Source organism: Fringilla coelebs, assembly GCF_963513975.1.
Source record: "Fringilla coelebs genome assembly, chromosome: 5".
Lineage (NCBI taxonomy): Eukaryota > Metazoa > Chordata > Aves > Passeriformes > Fringillidae > Fringilla > Fringilla coelebs.
Genome location: NC_140033.1, coordinates 49,499,248 through 49,517,147, shown reverse-complemented (window position 1 = coordinate 49,517,147; position 17,900 = coordinate 49,499,248). Strand labels below are relative to the sequence as shown.

The 17,900-nt window shown below is 44.9% G+C and overlaps 1 protein-coding gene across 1 annotated transcript in view; it reads left to right on the top strand.

Annotated features, from left to right (window-relative positions):
* CACNA1I (calcium voltage-gated channel subunit alpha1 I) overlaps positions 1-17,900 on the top strand; it is a gene marked incomplete at both ends in the record, with an annotated part of 147,342 nt that overhangs the window by 70,175 nt on the left and 59,267 nt on the right. Inside the window, 1 exon segment of the mRNA XM_084205449.1 lies at positions 11,415-11,512. Coding sequence (XP_084061575.1) covers positions 11,415-11,512 — 98 coding nt within the window.

The following is a 17,900-nucleotide window of genomic DNA, read 5'->3' as shown; positions in this document are numbered from 1 at the left end:
CTTTTCTCTTCTCCCAAAAATACGCCTCAACTGCAAAATCCATCAGTGACTTTTTTTAGTTTTCTGTCAGGTTGTGATAAATAAATAAAGAACAGAGTGGCAAGAATTGTGCATTACAGAAGTACATCTGCTCACAAATGAATCCCCATTTAGTGTTGCATGTGAGGTTTATTACTTAGGCAGTTTTTCTCCAGCTAATGTATGTCAGGATGATTACATATCATTCCAGCCATATCAACCTAATTACTTGTGTGAACTGGACTTGTAATCTCATAAGAGATTATAACACATTAGTTTGATGATGTCTATTTCTCCTTACACTTGTATTGGGTATGGTTAATTTTGTTATCCACTTTTAATCCATAATCTATCCAAGATGCATATTGACAATTTCATCACTGTTCTGTCACCAGCATCAGCCCTGTCACTGAGATCACTGTGTACTGGCACAGAATCAGAATTCCTCTGACCCTTGGATGCTTTCCCAGTTTTCTGAGTCTAATCAAAAATTATCAGTACTGGTCCAGATCTTTTCTGGCCGTCTCTTTTAAAACTCTTGCATACAAATTGTCCAGACTTGCTTATCTTAGAAAATCCCTATTTAGACACAGCCTGAAATACTTGATCACAGCTGGAGCTGAAATTGGCTCATTATGATCAATGGTGCACTTACATCATCTGACCTTCCCCAGAGGACTTTTATTTTAACTGATGTTTTCTGCCTTTTTAATGCTGTTAGTGACAATTCTGTTTTCTTGTTCTAAAACTTATGCCATTTTATGTGCTCTTTCAGTTCTCTTACAAATTTTCTACGAGTCCATCCTCTAATTTATATTCATGAGTATCACCTTTTCCTTTCCTGCTATTATGTTGCTGCTTTTGCTTTCACTCATCTTGTACTATCTTCTTAGCCTATTCACCTTTCTTGTCTCTCCTGAAGCTTCTTGGATACCTGATAAATATTCCTAAACACCACTTGACTGTACTCCACAGCTCATGAATTGAAGTCTGACTAGTTTGACACTTGTAAAAGACATGCAGATGTGACTGGTGCTTAAGGACAGGGTTTAGTGGTAGACTTGGCTAGGTTGAATTGGACTCTATGATCTTAAAGGTGTTTTCCAATCTAAATGATTTTATGATTTTATGGCTCTTTCTGTGTGTTTTCAAATTCATGAACATGGCCTCTCAAATCCACCAGATATACCGGGTACTGTTGGTGACCTTACCTGACTTGGACATAACACATGCAATCAAGTTTAAAAGAACTTGATAGAAAATCTGTCTTCCATTCTTGAATACAATTTGTATTGTGATTTGTGAGGCTGGGAACCAGGGAGATTTAGGTACCCCCAAAGCACTGCCCAAATTTAATTCTTAGAGGTGAACTGGGAGAGTGCTTTTATCACGAGAGCTGGTCAGCCTGTATTCTGGTGTGATCTGGACATAACCACATCCACAGGGTCATAGGTGATCAGGGTTGGAAAGGGCCTTGGAGGGTCTCCAGTCCCATCTTGTTCAAAGGAGAGTCAACAGCAAACTCAAGTTGGAGTTGTCCAGTCAAGTCTTGAAGACCACCACGGATGGAGATGGCACCATGCATCACCATCCCAGCCTCACTGCTGATGTATCTCTGTAACTAGTCTGAACCTCCCTTTTCTCTTTGTTTATATATTTGTTTTTATATTTGTTTATTTATATTTATATAAAATCTCACTGCCTTGTAGGTACCAAGGAACTGCATTTAGGTCCCACCAAACTCATCTCCTCTCCTTAGGACAAATGCTCCAAGCCAGAGCACCTTGGTGAGCCTCCACTGAACTTGCTTCAATTTATCAACACCTCCTTTTATTGTAGGGCCAAAAGTGAATGTGACGTTTTAGGCATGGTCTGCTGAGTGCAAAGTAAGGGGATAATCCCTCCCTCATCTACCTGCTGCAATCTGACTGGTGCAGCTTGGTGTGTCCTTGTCCTTCCCTGTGTCTGTGCAGTAGCACCACTGCCCATCAGTTCAGCCCAAATGCAGGACCTTGCACTCATCTGTGGAATTTCATGAGGCTCCTGTCAGCCCGTTTCTCTAGCCACAAGGAATTCTCTATATGGCAGAAAATGAATCCATAAGTATTTTGTCACTGACTCTGTACTAGAAAATGCCATTTCTGACAGAGTGTGTTACTCCCCCTCTCTTTCTGTCCACTTGAGCCTCCCGACTAGGTTAAAATCTTTGATTTTAATATTCCTTTCATGCAGATTTTCCCACCAGGCCTTTCTAATGCCATTTAGGCATTCTGCTCATAAAATGAACAATTCTTATTCTCTTTATTACTCAGGCCCCTGGCACTGGTATATAGGCAACACTATTTTTCTCCTCTTTACATCTTTTAGTGCCTTGATTAGTTTGTTCTTGACATGTAGGTTCTGTAAGAATTAACTCTTTTCCCAGTTTTATCACTGTCCCCTTTGGTTTTTTATTTAATCTTCTGACTGGTCTTTCAGTTCTCTAAAACCTAATTTTTCTTCTAATTAAATGCTGGTTAATATTTCTGCACAGGACTAGCCCAGTTCTCTGCCAGTCTCATGCTCTAGGTGTCTGGCCAGGCCAGCACTTTGTCACCAGATTCCTCCATCACCTTTTTGCCTGCTGGTCAGAATGTGCCACTAATGAGTTCAGCTGAATGTTTCCTGTCCCAGTTCTTCAGAAAGGTTCATAAATCCAAGCCTATAATATGTTATCTCTCATGATAAGAAAAACAATTAGTTTCAAAACACATCATCATGGGTAAATGCTGTCCTTGAAGTTTGAATGCCTTCCTAAATTTGATTTTTAATTTCACCTATAGTATGGCAGCACAGCTCTCCTGGAGCTTCATTTCTTTTCCAAAGCACCCTTTACTTTCTGAGTAGTTATGCAGCCCTTGGGGAGAGGGTTTTGCACAGCTGAAGATCTCTTTTCAGGCAAGCCTGGCAGCCCCTTAAACTGAGCAGAATACTTCATCTCACTTCGTGTCCCTTTTGGCTAGTTGCTTCTTCAGGAGTGCTTTATGCAGCTTCCACACTGGGAGTCTGGAAAGTCTGGGAGTCTGGAAAATATTTCTATTCACTGAGATACTACTTTTACTTTTTCTTTCTGATAGTTCTCTACTGTCCTTGAGTTCTGTTCCCCATAATTCCCTAGATATGGCATCCTTCCCAAAAACCTGGAGGGATGATGCCTCCCAAATTCATCCGTCCAAGCTCTTTTCACACACGCGCAGCATCACTGCGAACATCAACTTTCTCCTTACGTGGAGAGCACTTATGGCCCTGAGTTCATCCCTCTAAATTTCAGCCTGGGAAAGGGAACTGGCAGCTCTCTGAAGGATGTGAGGTACCAACCCCCCCTTCTCAAATGCCCACCTGTTTCCAGGAAACAAATCCATCGCTGCGTGGTGCCCTTCCACACTGGGAAGATGCCTCTTAACCCGAAACACACCAACTGGCCTTGATCTAACAAGATGGGGAAGTGTTGCCAATCTTCTGCTTTTTCTTTGCTTTTAATTAACTGCAGTCCTTCAGGGACCTGGCCAGAATTTGCATAGTTATGACACTAAAATCTCAGATCATTAAATACTTATTAGCAGCAGGGTAAACAGCAGAATGCTCAGAAAATCCTGGTTAGCTAATGTTCGATGCCAAATAGAAGTCTCTATAAAATTATGGCAAGTCAAAGAAAACTGTAATAAATATAGCAATTAGGTGTTTCAAGTAGTGATCAGAAAAAGATGGAAACCAGCAAGCAGTAGGCTAAATAGCATCTTAACCAAAGGTAGAAATAGCAGCAGCACAGCCCTCCCCTCAAACATGCACTCGCTTTTCCTCCTTAATGATACTAATTATTTCATTTGCTTTCTCCCAGTAAAGCTATCCCTAGATGTGCAACATATTGAAATGAAAGCAGTCATCAAAACGAAATGAATCACACCAGAGAAGAATCAAAACAAGGAGGCAGCAGTACCCTGCCTGCGTAACGGGTAGTTCTCAATTATTGCCTCTGATTTTTTGCTTTCCTGACAGCTAATTCCCTACCAAGTGAATGTTAGGTTTCTTTAAAAAAAACCAACAAAACACAAAGCCCCCAAAAAGGTAAACCCAGCAGGCTTATAGGACCAAAATGCAGGCATTCTTTTTTATATTCCTATTTTTCTTTTTCCCCTAAGCAGTGGAGCACAGAGCTCAGCCTGTGTTCTGACTCCTGGTTTTTAGAAGCGAGGCCCCATCGCTCGCGTTCAGTCATCTGAGCTTGGCGAGCCCTTCTGGCTTTCTTATCACAGTGTGAAAACCTGCTTATGTCTTTTCCTATCATGTCTCTGAAACTATTAAGAAACTCTGACATTTTCTCTTAGTACACAGTTTGGAGAGAAATCTGAGTGTTCCAGGGTGTGAAATAATCACATTCCAGGCAGCAAGGGACCAGTCTCACAGGCTCTGGAAGCTTTCAGCGGCTTTTGCTTGCACAGCAATACTGAAAAAAAGTAAAAAAAATATTTTGTACTGGAGGGGGGAGAGTTGCAGGTTATTTTTTTAAGAATACAAAGCATCACAGCTCAAGAGCTGACTGTGTAATTAGTAATTGATCTACAACTCCCTGAGGAAATGTCTTTTTGCTAACAGAATTATAGACTCTTTATTATTATTATATTTTATAAATGACGAAGAAAGAGTGTAATTTTTGCATTTCTTGTTTTACTAGCAAGGCTTTTTTTTTTTACTTCTGTGTTTCAGTTTTCATGTCAGCAGAGAGTTGTCTTTTTGCAGCATAATGAGCTCTAAATTTAAAAGAGATAAACAGGACTACTTAGCTTAGTACACTGTGGTTTGCAGAGCAATTTGGAGGCCTACTGTGTTATTCCACTTTTTCTGTGGTAGATGCTGAAAGGATTTTGGATCATCTGTTTAGGGTGCATGTTGAAGCCTGGCCCCAGAGGCACCAAACTGTGCAAAATGGGTGCAAATGCACAGCTGGTTCTTCAGGTATCTCTGCAGATACACCAATCTATCCCAAGAGAGCTGAGAGGAGGGTTAGTGCTGGGATCTGCCTGGCAGCCCCATGCCTCCTGCACCACCATGTCCATACAGCAAAAGTTCAGTCCAAAGAATGAAAGTCTTTTACTTTTGCCACTGGACCTTTGGGGAAAATAAGGGTGTGGCTCCAGCTATAGAGCAAAATGGTGGGGACATGGGGCAGGAATCTTAAAACATCTGGTCCTGGCTGGGAGCCCTGCTGGTCTGGCACGTAGCACGTGTGCATCTGCTGGTTTGTGTGCATCCTGTGGCTGCAGACTCTGAGTGGCAGCAGTAGCCCTTCCCTCTTGCCCAGTGTCTGCTCAGGCCTCATCAAAATCCCCTGGCCCTGCTTCTAATGTGTCCAGCTGGATTTACAAGAGATTGGAGTCATCTTCCAGCCCTCTTTGGGTACAAGCTCAGGCATGTCCAGCCTTAGCAAGGGATGTCAGGAAGAATCTTGGATGCCCCACGTGCTCTAGACCTTTATCTGTGTGCTCTTTTTCCTGCCTGTCTGTGCACTCTTCCTCCTGCTCAGTGCTGTTACTCCAGTGCTGGTGGTCCCCCCTTCCCAGGCAGCTGTGGGCCCCAGTAAGTGGATTTTAGTGCCTGCCTTCCCTTTCCACAGCACAGATTCAGCTGATGGAGTCTCTGGGGTAGGCTGGCCACCCTGCTCTCCATGCTGCCTGCCCATGGCCACACCTCTGGCCACAGAGGGCCGGGGCTGTGTGCATCCAGGGATGCACGTGCCTTTTTTTACTTTCCTTCCTTCAATAATGTAAGAGAGGAGATGTGGGACCACTGGAGTTCATTGTCCAGTGCAAATTCCAGCTTTGCTCCTTCTTTGTATTGTAGCCACAGTCTTTGAAGCAGAGCAGAGGCACTGAGACCACCTTCTTGTCCTGGTATGTATGACTGAAGAGGAAGAATTCAGGGGTAAATCAGTCTCCCACCACCCCACAAACTTCAGGTGGAAGATGTGAGCTCATGCATCAGGGACTAGGCATTTTGGAGAGTTGTCAGCTCCAACCTTTGGTATAGATACCTGGATAAAATTTCAGTCAGGGAAAACTGATGGTCTGTTGTTTTTCCTTTGGACTCCTATGTTCTAGATCTTCAAAGTGCTAGAAATTCCAGTTTGCAAAATGTGATAGCCAGATCAAGGAGCCAAGGACAGAAAGGCAAATTGCTGTACATAGAAGACATTGGATAAATCCCATCTAGCCATGGTACAGGTACACAGCAGTCTTTGAGCCCTCGCAGAGACCAATCCATGTCTTCTGATCTGGTCATATCAGGTGCCCATAGATGTAGGCACCAAATGGAAGTCCACAGGCAGGAAAAGCTTCTTTTCTCACAGAGACCCATAGCAAGTCTAAAATTACAGCTAGAAAGTCACAGCCATGAAGTTTTTTGCTTCAGTGCCAAACCTAAATTTATTTGACAAAAAATACAAATTGATTAGTCTGCAGTTAATTAGATTTCAATTGAAAACTTCTATCAGAGAAGGGGAATTAGACAGCTTTTGAGTTTGACAAAAACATACTGGCATTGTGTCATAAGAAAAATACTGCCTCGGTATTTTTCATGAATGCTTTCAGAATAGGTTTAAATGCCATTTTTTGGCCGCTGATTTTCAGCAAATAGAAGTTCAGAAGCCAAAACTAGGAAAGTTAATAAGTATTTAATAAAGGAGCTGTAAATATGAAGAGGTAAATGGTAATGTTTGAACTGCTTTACTAATGGATTTCATTGAATGTAACTGCTAGGTAGCAGCTAGCCAGGCATTGCATGAGTATATTATCTCTTGTCACACGTGCAGCAAATGAAGTCTGAATTTTCTGGACTCCTTACCTGGCTTTTGTGTTGTCACTATGTCTGTTTTAGAGAGCCTCAGCTTTATTCTCCCTCCTGCTGCTCAGTCTGCTCTCCTGTGCCTGGCACAGAGCCCCGCTGGCCCTGCCCTTCTGCTCTGGGAGCTCGAGTGCTGCCCCTGCCGAGTGCCAGGGCAGATCCAAGGCCGCTCTGGAGCTCCCAGGAGCACAAAGCAGGGCCAGGCTGGAGCTGCTGGAGCCGTCCTAGTGCTCTGGAGGCCTCGGGAGCTCGGAAGGTTTCCGTGCCCCCGTGTCCCTGCTCTCTGCTCCAGCGCCGGGACAGGGGACACGAGCCCAGCCACACTCTGGACAGGGTCAGCGTGCTGACAAATTGCTCACTTGTTCTCCTGCAGATCCTCTGTTTAACTCCAGGTCCCCTGTGTGTTCAGCTGAGCAGATTTACCTAAATGGAAAAATACGAAGGAAAGTCGAGGGGCAAAGGGAAAAAGTGGGAATGAAGAGGAAAGATTGAAATGAGAGGTGGAAATGTTGCAGGCAGGTGTGTGCCAGAGGGATGTAAGGAGACAGGGAGCAGGAGGGATGCCTCGAGAGGGGGAGGGAGGCAGAGCTCAAGCAGAGAGGTGTTCCCTGCCAGGCATCCCCCTGCTCCTGCAGGATGAACCCCATGCATGCAGGCAGTGCCCCTGTCCCTTTCCCCACCCTGACAATGCTCCCAACACGTATCAGTCTTGAGCTGTGTGCTGTGAGGACGCTGCCTGTGCCAATCCCCTCTCCTTCCAGTGAGTTTCATGTGGAAGGTTTTAAAAAAGAAAACCCCTAGCAAGGGAAGAAGAATTACTGTAAATATTCAATTATCATGACAGCTCAGCGCTCAAATTCCATCACAGATGAGAAGTTTGTGTTATTTAGCATAGTTTAAGCTTCTGAACCTGTCCTTCTACTCACCCACTCACACAAGAGGCCACAAAATAGTTTAGTGATGCCAGAAATGAGCTGCTGTTTCCCTCAGAAGAGATGCATATCGCCCTGTTCCCTCATGGTAAAGGGACTCACACCCAGCACTGTCTTTTTTACTCTTTCTTTTCTCCCCTTCCCACATCCTAGATTCTCTCTGACTGCCCCCAAACCTCAAAGAATTTATGGTGTTTACTGACAAGACGTGCCCTAAGCAGCCAAGAAAGAGAGGAGAGGAAGATGAAGGGCAGTCAGGTAATGGGGGGTCCCCTCGCTCAGGGCACCGAGCTGCTGCAAAGCAAGGACAAGGAGCCTGGGAGTGCCCTGGAGTTCAGCCACCCTGCACTGGCTGTGACCTCACCTTGCTTTACAAACACCCAGCAAACGCAGGCTTCTGCAGCTTGCTGATGTGAAAGGGATCCAAAACCCAGCTTGACAAGAGCCCAGACAAGCACAGTACACCTGACCCACCTGCCCATGGTTTCTAGACACAGGAAATGTGAACCTCCTGAAATAAAGCTGCTGGCAGCTTCTGGCTGATCGCTTCTTGAGATGAGTCCCTTTGTGTCAGCTGCTGTCACCCCCACTATGGCACTGGGAGATGGCCCAGACCTAGAGGGGGTTGAGTGTCCAGGGTTTCCAGGCTGTGGGGAGCAGGGCTGGCTGGAGAATGACAATAACTAAAAGAGCTGGGCTAGCAACCCCTGAAATGCTGCAGGTGCCTGGAGACTCCAGCAGAGTCACTCGGCGATCCTATTTCATTAGAGAAGGGAGGAAACATTTGGATTTTATCAGTTTTACCCCCACAGAAGATGGGTGGGTTTTTGGTAATCAGTGGAGTTTCACTGCACCTTGGTCGCCTGCATTGTGTGGGCATGCTACCATTGCACAAAGAGAGCAGGGAACATAAGCTGATGCTGGAGTCATCACTAGAAATGAAAAGGCAAAAATGAGCGGCCCTAATGCAAAATTACACTGGAATTGCATCACAGTTGTTTGGATACAATCTGCATGACTGCAACAGTCATATCTCATCTGCAGGGATTTAGGCATCCTGGATTTCTCTGCTATTACAGCCAAGACCAGGAGGCCTCAGAAAGAGCTGTAGGCAGAAGGGGTCTGTTAATGGAGCTGGAGCCTCCTAGGGCTGAGTTCATTTTTGTTACAAGTTGCTCTCTAAAAGATTCAGCGTTTGCCCTTTTCTAACCCATCCTTGGGAACAGCCTGCTGTTTTCCCTGGCAGTGTGATTGTCTGTTCAGCTTTTTTATCTGGCTACACTGGAACATAATGGCAGTAAATCTGTGACTCTGGCCACTGAGGGCTGCAGGAGGCTGGCTTGCTGCTGTCTGAACCACAGGGTTGAGTTAAGGCAGCATTTGTCTTGTGCTGAAAGGACCCACGGTCACTACTTGGATGATTGATCATTTTCTAGTGACACAGGAACTGTACTGTGTAGGTGGCAAACTCATTCCAGCTAGGAGAAGGCAGTGATGTTCACCAGGTTAAGGTTACTCACATGCTGTAGCCACAAGAGGACAAAACCCAAACGGTTTGAAAACATTTTAAAATTAATTTTGCATGGTTAAGGCTAAGAGAAGATGTCACCTCCCTTTCATGTCACCCCTAGCCCTGTGCTTTTCCCCTGTGCTTGGCTTCAGTCGGGGAGCTGCTGCTGTGTGTCAGCTCTCTGTCAAGAGCTGCTCCTCATGGCCAGGGAGCAATACACCTCTGTCTGTAGTGTGCTTTGCCTGCAACTGTAACTCCAAAGTTTCAGCAGGCCTGTCTAATTCTGAAGCAATGACGTGCTGATGAGACAATCTTGCTTTATTTGGAGCAAGGCTGGTCAGTGCTTACTCAAGGCCCTTTCACTGTGTGCCTTTGCACCACACAGGGGTGTCCTGCAGTCATCTCCACACATTTTTATCTCTGTGCATTCATGCTCCTTTCATCTGACTGCATCCTAAGCCTCTGTCTGTCACTAATTCTTTCTGTAGGCTGGTTGAACATTTCTGCTTGGCTTGGGGTCGGGGCTTTTTTTTGGGCGTGGGAATATTTTGATTATCTGCATGAAATCCCTTGTCTCTTCTTCTGCACTTGGTATATGTGGAACTGACAGCTCCAGGGAGGTAAATGAATGCCACTGCATTTCAGAGGAAGAATTATTTCATGCAATTACCCTAAAAGTGCAGGAGAGAACAGACTGAAAGGAATGAGGGAGAGAAAGAAAGAGAGCATGAGAGAGGATAATCACAACACTTCGACAGGTTTACCCCATCGTGTTTGAAAATCTATCACTCTGACAAGTCCCCTTTGTGAAAGGTGTAGACAGATAACCAGGCATTAGCTCTTCAAGGTCCTCTTGAATGGAGGGTAATCTATAGAAGGATCAGTCCACTGCTCCATTTCACTCAATGCCTCTCCCTGATTATTTTTTACAGACTGGCTGTACCCCATTTCCCTCTCAGTGTCTCACTTAAGCTCTCATTTAATTCTCTGTCATTCTTGGTCAGGGGGATTTGGGTAAACTTTTGGTTGACTTGTGGGCCTTTCTGTAAGAACTAAGTTTTTATTCTGAGAAAGGGTGCAGTAACAAAAGCCTGTCCCCCCAATCCCTTCCTATCTCCTGAGTCTTGTTAAAAGGCCAAGGAAAAGGGAACTTTTTCTAGTTCATTATTCATGTCTGAGAAGAGATTCAGTAGGAGCAGTTCCTGTCCTGACTCTCCTGCTATTTCAGCTGCTAACTTTGTCACCCTCTTGATCCCATGTGCAGACCAGAGTCACCCAAGCGAAGCTGCTGACAACATCCCATGTCTTCCTGGAGGCCTCATGCATCTCTGCTCATGAAAACATGTCTGTGAAAGATGATTTGAGGTCCTCAGGTGGAAATTTCTGGCCAGGGTTATCATAATATCATTGTAATTATCAAATCATCATTATAATGATTTCCTGCCGTGCTTTTAAAGAGACAAGACATTTGCCATACAGGGCAAGGAGAGGACGCTGGGCTAAGGATTGCTGGGCCAGGTCACTTTTTGTCACCTGCACCTGCTGCTCTTGCAGCAAAGCCAATGCATGAGTCACACCTATTTGCACTTTGAGGTTATTTACAGCACATGTTGTTGGGTGAGGAGAGCTAAGGTCTAGCATATGTCCTAAAATTAGGCTTTTCTCCTTTTGGTTGGTGTCAAAAAGGAGTGATTCACAGCCACAGGGGAAGCCTTTCCACTTAGTCAAAGCAGTCAGTGCTTTAAGTGAGGGGGTTTATTTCTGTGTGAGATAAAGCAGGTTTAGCTGAAGCTGCCTCCCCAGACCCTGCACTGGGAGATGAGGGCAGCACAGGGAGCGCCCTGCTGTGCTGCAGGTAACTCCCAGCAAAACTGGCCACGTGGCTCCTGTCCTGCTGGCCATGTGTGCAGGGGGCAGGAGTGCCAGGGTGAAGCTCAGGCTTCATCCTCATAACTTCCAGAAACTCTTCAATGAACAAATGATAAACCCGTGGCCCAAGCCAAAATTCTGGATTCTTTTAAACTTTCTTTTTCTCTCTTTTTTTTTTCTCTCTCTCTCCTCTCCTTCCCCTCCTGCAGGATGGTGGAGTACTCCCTGGATCTCCAGAACATTAACTTGTCTGCAATCCGTACTGTCCGTGTGCTGAGGCCCCTGAAGGCGATCAACCGCGTGCCCAGTAAGTCGCGCTCCCCTCCCAGCTCCGCTCCTGGCGAGCGCGTGGTCCAGAGGGCTGCCTGTGCTGCTGGTGTGCCAGAGTGAATAGAGGCTTCTGTGGGGGGAGTGCAGGCTGCTCCTCGTCCCAGGGCCCAGAGGTGGTGTTGGACGGGCAGGGAAACAAGAGTGTCCCAGGGTATCCGTCCTGGCCGTCCTTTGTGCACGGCCGTGTCAGCGGAACTTCAGGAACCGAAGGGGAGCAGTGTGCAGTAAATGGAAGGGGTTTATCTTTCTCCTGCTGAAAGACATCACAGGTTTCATGATGTCTGTAGCCTCAAAAAGGCCTGTGTGTGAGGTCTGGAGAAGGATGAGCTTCAGGAATCAGGGACAATTAGTTTGCTCAGGCTTTCACAAGACCTTCCAGATCCTCCCATCTGAAAAATTTTCATGCCCTTACAGGTTAGGGACACGTAGCACCGATTCTTTTTTTTTTCCTCCTCACCTCGTGCTCTGTATTCTCTCTTTTGTGCCAGCTATCCCCTCTGTGAGCTCCTGTGTGTGTATGAGCCAGGCCTGGGGCTGCCAGGGCTGTGCCCAAGCCCAGGTGTGTCAGCCCTGGGAGACTTCAGGCATTTCTTCTGCAAGGTTTTCAGTCTTACAGAATGGCAGGACGTCTCTTCGCTGTTCTCCATAATCTCCCTGATCAGGCTGTCTGCAGTGGCTAAGACCTTTCCAGAGCTCACCTAATCCTTCTCTCAAACTCAGATGCTCCTTTTTCTTTTCCAGACCTGAGAGAGTTTGCACAGTTGACCTCCTAATCTGCATCATATGTTTTCCCTTGTGCCAAAGTAATTTTCATGGTGTCACCTACTTCTTGAACATGCTGTGGAGGTGGATTTCAGAGACTCTGGCTTCGTGCAAAGCCTTTCTGTAAGAGGCTCTTGTCCCTCTTCCTGGATGTACTTTTATCTTTGAGCAATAGCCTTGAACAGAAGGTGCTGAAAGGTTTAAAAGAGAAACCGAGGCACAGTCCTGTGTGTCCAGCATGGCAGAAGGGGACCAGACAAAAGAGCCACAGGTTGGAGCACTGAGAGAACAGCCAGGAGTGTGACAGGTCCATCACGGGATGATAAAGATGAGGTTCAGGAGAAGCTTTTGGCTATTCACGGTCAGCAAAACAACCCCCCCCAGTCTGTCTCCATCTCTCTGGCCCTTCTCCAGAGAGGAGAGGACTGGGAGCCACCCCTGGTCCTGGGGTTGATGCCTTGTGAGGCTGCCTGGAGCAGAGGCTAGACAGAGCTAAAGGAATAAAGCAGGGATTTATTAAAAGGCCTTCAAAGGATACACCTTGGGCAGCGCAAGAGCCCGGCCGTGGCTCCACCCAAGATGCACCCCCGGTCACGAGGCTTCACACTTTTTAAAGTTTTGGTCTAGTTACGTGTTGGGGTCAATTGTCCAATTTCAGCTTCAGGTTATAAAGTCCCATCCTCCCAGATTGCTCTCCTCAATTTGCTGTTGTTTAAACTTTTTGGGCCTGAAGCTGCAATGGTGTCCTCGGTTCTCAGGCTGGAAAAGGATTGCTTTGTCTAACTGCCCTGGGAAGAGAACTTGCTAACGCTTTATGTGAAGTTCAGAATTATATACCAATGCAGTATAGAAGTTAGAAAATATGAGAGCCAAAACTTAAGGCATCACCTTTCTGTGAGGGGGTGGCCTGGAGGCTGTGCAGGGCAGACTCACCCCTTCCAGGGAGATATGGGCAGCCACGTGAGAGCAGCACCATCCTCACGCTGTGCAGCCTCCTTCCCTCCCTGCTTCATCGGGCGTGCCATGAGTTTGTGCCCAAAGACTGCTGGGAGAGACTGATCCCTGTTATCAGGGTAGATTTAACCTTGGAGGCAAATGGAAACATCTGGAATGACATCCACTTAACTCTTACAAGTGTCTGCCATTTTGATTGCTGGACAAAGGTGGTCAGGAAGAGAACTTCCCTGGCAGAAACTTAAGGCTTTCTACTAGTCCTGTTTATTTCCTGGGAAAGCCAGAGCTGCCCCAGGGAGGAACAGTGTGAGCCACGTCAAAACTGACCTGCTCCATCCATGCAGAGCTTTTCCATCATTTCTCCTGACCTTTGCTGGGCAGATGCCATTGAATTTTTCCTGGCTGTCCCTGCCCTGACACTGCCTGTTTGCTCTTTTCATCAGTATAGAACTCTACCTGTATGAAATTGATGTTGTTTTAATTTCCACTCCGTGGTTAAACCTTTATGTATTTTTCTTGCTACATAAATCTGTGGTTTTATGCAGAGGGTGTTTTGGAAGAAAGACATCCTGCCATTAATTAAAACAAAAAAAACAAAAAAAAAACAAAAAAAAAAAAAAAAAAAAAAAAAAGAGAGAGAAAGAAACAGGATTCCCTGGGAGAGGAAGCTTTGACTTGAGGGCTGAAAACTAGAGAAGAGGCTGTAAACAAAGGTTTGTGATAAATGGAAGTGAGCTCTATTAGAAGAAGGTGCCTAGTGGGCTACAACAAACATAATTAATGGGACTTTTGGCCACAAATCTTTTTTTAATGTCTTTTTAAATTCTTCATTACTAATCTAAAGCAAGAGGAAAGTCTATTAGTGAGATGTACTGATGATACCAAGCTGGAAGTGTTGCAGGTGCAACCAGAGAAAGTGGGAAATAGGACAGCAGGAGGCAGAGGGAGATTGAGGTCATGGCTGTGGATGTGAGATGTCTGGGGAGAGGCGAGGAGGGGGGGTGGTTGATCCCAAAGGCAGACATCCAGTGAAGTTCAAAAGGCTGTGGTGGGACAGCGTTCACCTTGGGAATTTCAAAGGCTTCCACAGGGACACCCAGGTAGGGACTGATTTCCACAGGGGAGTCTGGCTGTGTGGACTAAATAATGGCAGTTTATTATCAGGAGAATGGACAAGATTATTGGGAACCTGACTGATTAGGACACAAATGGAAGAGTGCTCAAGTGATCTGTCAGGTAAATTATTTAGTGCCCAAAGAACTCTACTAATCTGCCAGTGTTTGAAAAGTCCACATACTTATGTGAGAAATTTCTGGAGGGGTTTGAGAAATATTTTGTACTACTTGAAGAAAAAAAAAAGGCAATAACAGAAAATTAGAAGAGAGGGAATTCAGAAGGAATTTCTAAGGAAACAGTAGCAACATGGCAGAGTAAAAAGTTAAATAAACTTATTTTATATTCTTAGCAGGTGGGCAAGGCTGAAGCTTAAATGCCCAAATTCCCAAATTGGATGTGTCTAAATTCTGCTTACGTGTGTTCTTCTGCAGCATGAAACTACTGAAAGCCCTTCCTCACAGTGACACTCCCGAGGCTTTGAAACAATGTCCCACAAAGAGCTGTCAAATTCTGTTTATTCATTATCTATGGTACAAAGGATGCACGTAAGGATGTAAAGCCTCTCTGAATCATGACAGAAGAAGAAAGGGACAACCAGTGTAACCAAAAGGTGGTAAATGTCCATTGAGAAAGACAGTTTCTACCCAGTTTGTAGTTAGGCTGTAAAACTCACTGCCACAGGAAGGGGCACTGTGCAAGTAAAGGAAGTAAAATGGGATTTTCCAGTGGGATTTTCCCATCCTTGGAAGTGTTCAAGGTCAGTTTGAATGGGGCTTGGGGGGCTGGACTGGTGGAAGGTGCTCTTGTCCATGGCAGGGAGGTTGGAAGTAGATGATCTTCAATGTCCCTTCCACACCCAACCATTCTGTGAGAACTCACATGGAGACTCTTCTGGATTTCAAACCTCCTTAGGGGTTAGAGCTGATCTTTAGCTACCAGTTATCAGCAACTGACTGCATTTCTTGCAGTCCTCAGCAGGATGTGCCGCTGACCATTTCAGGTTTCCTGTCTGAAGCAGTCTGGGGTTCTGCCCTGCCTGATCATTCCTCCAGTCTCATGCCATCTGTGGAGCGTGCTGGAGAAAACATGAAGCAGCCTGGTCTTGTAATATGTACCACACCTTCAGCAACATTCCCTCTTATTCTTGCATTCCTGACTACAGCCCCAGGAACTCTGCCTTTGGGGTCATGTTGGAAAATGCAGGAAATGAAAAGTCAGAGATTGGTCTGGTCCTATTGCCATGGGATTCAATTCCATGGCAATGAGTCGGTGTGACAAGCCCTGCAAGTCACTGAATCAGTGTAAAGAGTAAAAAAACACCCTCCAGGTCTCTGTCAGAGGTATCTGCCTTCTGCTCTGGCCACGTCTTTGTCCTGTCTTGGGGTGAAATTCCACATCCATTTGTTGTTATCCTTTTGTGATTGTGTTGCAGGTTGCTGGTGAAATATTGCTCTTTGTGCTGGCTCTTTATTTGTTGCTTCTTCTCAAGGCAAGGCAGAGAGAGAGAGGGTGAGAGGCTGGCTTTGTTTTATTTTTGCTTGCTTTTGAGCAGTGAATCTGTGATCGTTTCTGATAATTTGAATTTCTTGCTCTTCTTTTATTAAGTTTTTTTGACATTGAAGAAGGAAACGTTTCTTCACTTTACTCTTTCTTGTCACATTGGCCCTATGCAAAGAAGAGCCCTTGCATTATGTGTGATGTCTTCCAGTTTCCACTTACAATTTAGTAGCTGATTCATCATTTGGAAGCAGATTTCTTCAGCTGGGTGCACTGTATGCAAGTGAAGGAATCTGTTGCAAAACAACTTTACAGAGTAGAAAGTATACATATGTGCTAATTCTCTGTCTGTAAGTGCAGTAATATTTATGTGGAGTTATGGGTATTAGAAAAAATAACATTATATGCATATAATTTGTGTGCAGGAAATAACATTTCAGATTTGTGGGAAGTTGTGCTTTTTCTAAATGTGTTTTTTCCAGTCAGAACAAAAATAATCTTTCCCCATCCTTTTTAATACAGCTTTATTCTGCCTTATTTTAGAAGGTTTGTTTCATTTAATGTTTTTTCTTACACTGGGTCCTGACAAAAAAGTCTAAAAATGAGAAATCCTTAATCATGCCATTCTAGTGTAAGAATGCTTTCCTCTCTTCTTGTCCTCCTTTTCTTTTTGCTAAATGTTTTAATGACTACTGCAGTGTTTTTATTTCAGGCAAATAGCAGGTTTTTTCCTAGTACAAGTGCTGTGTATAAAAAAACTTGATCTAGTTCAATTTTTCTTTTTTAGTGATTGTAATTATAGTAGCTCCATGGGTCCAAATAGTCTGGAGTTTTCTCCTTTTCCTCTATGGATCTCAAAGATATAAACCATGGCTTGTTATTTTTGGTCTTTCTTATGTTTCACACCAGGTTAGTGGGACCCAGTGAGTGTCACCAGCAGACTCAGGAGTACGACTGACATCTCCAACTCCCAGCTCTGCACTCATCTCACTAGACCAAAGCCCCAAAATAACAATAATCTGAACCATCTGAGTGCTGAAATGGGAAAAGCAGATGTTTAACCTGCACGTGCCTGTTTTAAATCAGTATTCCACACCAAGGTACCTGTGCTTGGCACTGTAACAGTGCCTCAAACAGAGTAAGCTGGCTACGAACCCCGCACTTGGCATGGGGGAAAAGTGATGACATTTACTTCTCTAAATGTGTTTTTGAAGAACTCATTTCACTGATGAGTGTGTGTGAAATGAGCTCCTGACTGAGATATATGAGGCTGTAAAGCAGTCTCATTTACAGCTAGATCAGACAAAAACCAAGCACATTTGACAGGCACAGTCCTGCCCTAGCAGTTGGAAATGCAAACGGATTATGAAATTCCTCTTCTAAGTGCCCCCCATGGGGTCTTGGCTTCAGATGCTTCAGTGTTTTTGCAAGAGGACTTGCTTCTTCTCTTCCAAAACTGATTCCCTTTCAAAAATGTGCTCTTCCAAATTACTCTTTTGGAAGTAAATTCCCCCCCCCCCCAGCTTTATTTGTGAAGCAATAGCTGAAACTCAGATACTGTTGGTTTTCCCAAATATTTAAACTTACCCAACTCACAGTTCTTTGTGTGATGTGCTCTGTAAATACTTATTATCACACCTCAGTGACAAACAAACCACACTCTCAGCCATGTGCTAATGTGTATACACACAGATTTATCCACATGCAGCCTGAGCAGGTTAGTAAGGGCACAGCAGGGATGTTCTCTGGCAGCACCCGTACGAAAAAGTTCAGAGGTCACAAAGCCCTGTTCATTCCCTAATCAGTTTGTGTGATTGAAATGTATTTAAAGGTGAAGCTGCCAGCTTCCTCTGGGGGACAAATCAGAGATGAAATTGTACTCAGAGCTGCATTATCCTTGTATGTGCAGCTCTTTATCAAGTCAAGCCCTAAATTAGATGGGCACGCTCAGGATAAAGGGAAACCGTGTCAAGGGGAGCAGAGCAGAATGAAGACCAATAGAGATGAGAAAAAAAGGGGGGCTGGAAAGAGAAATG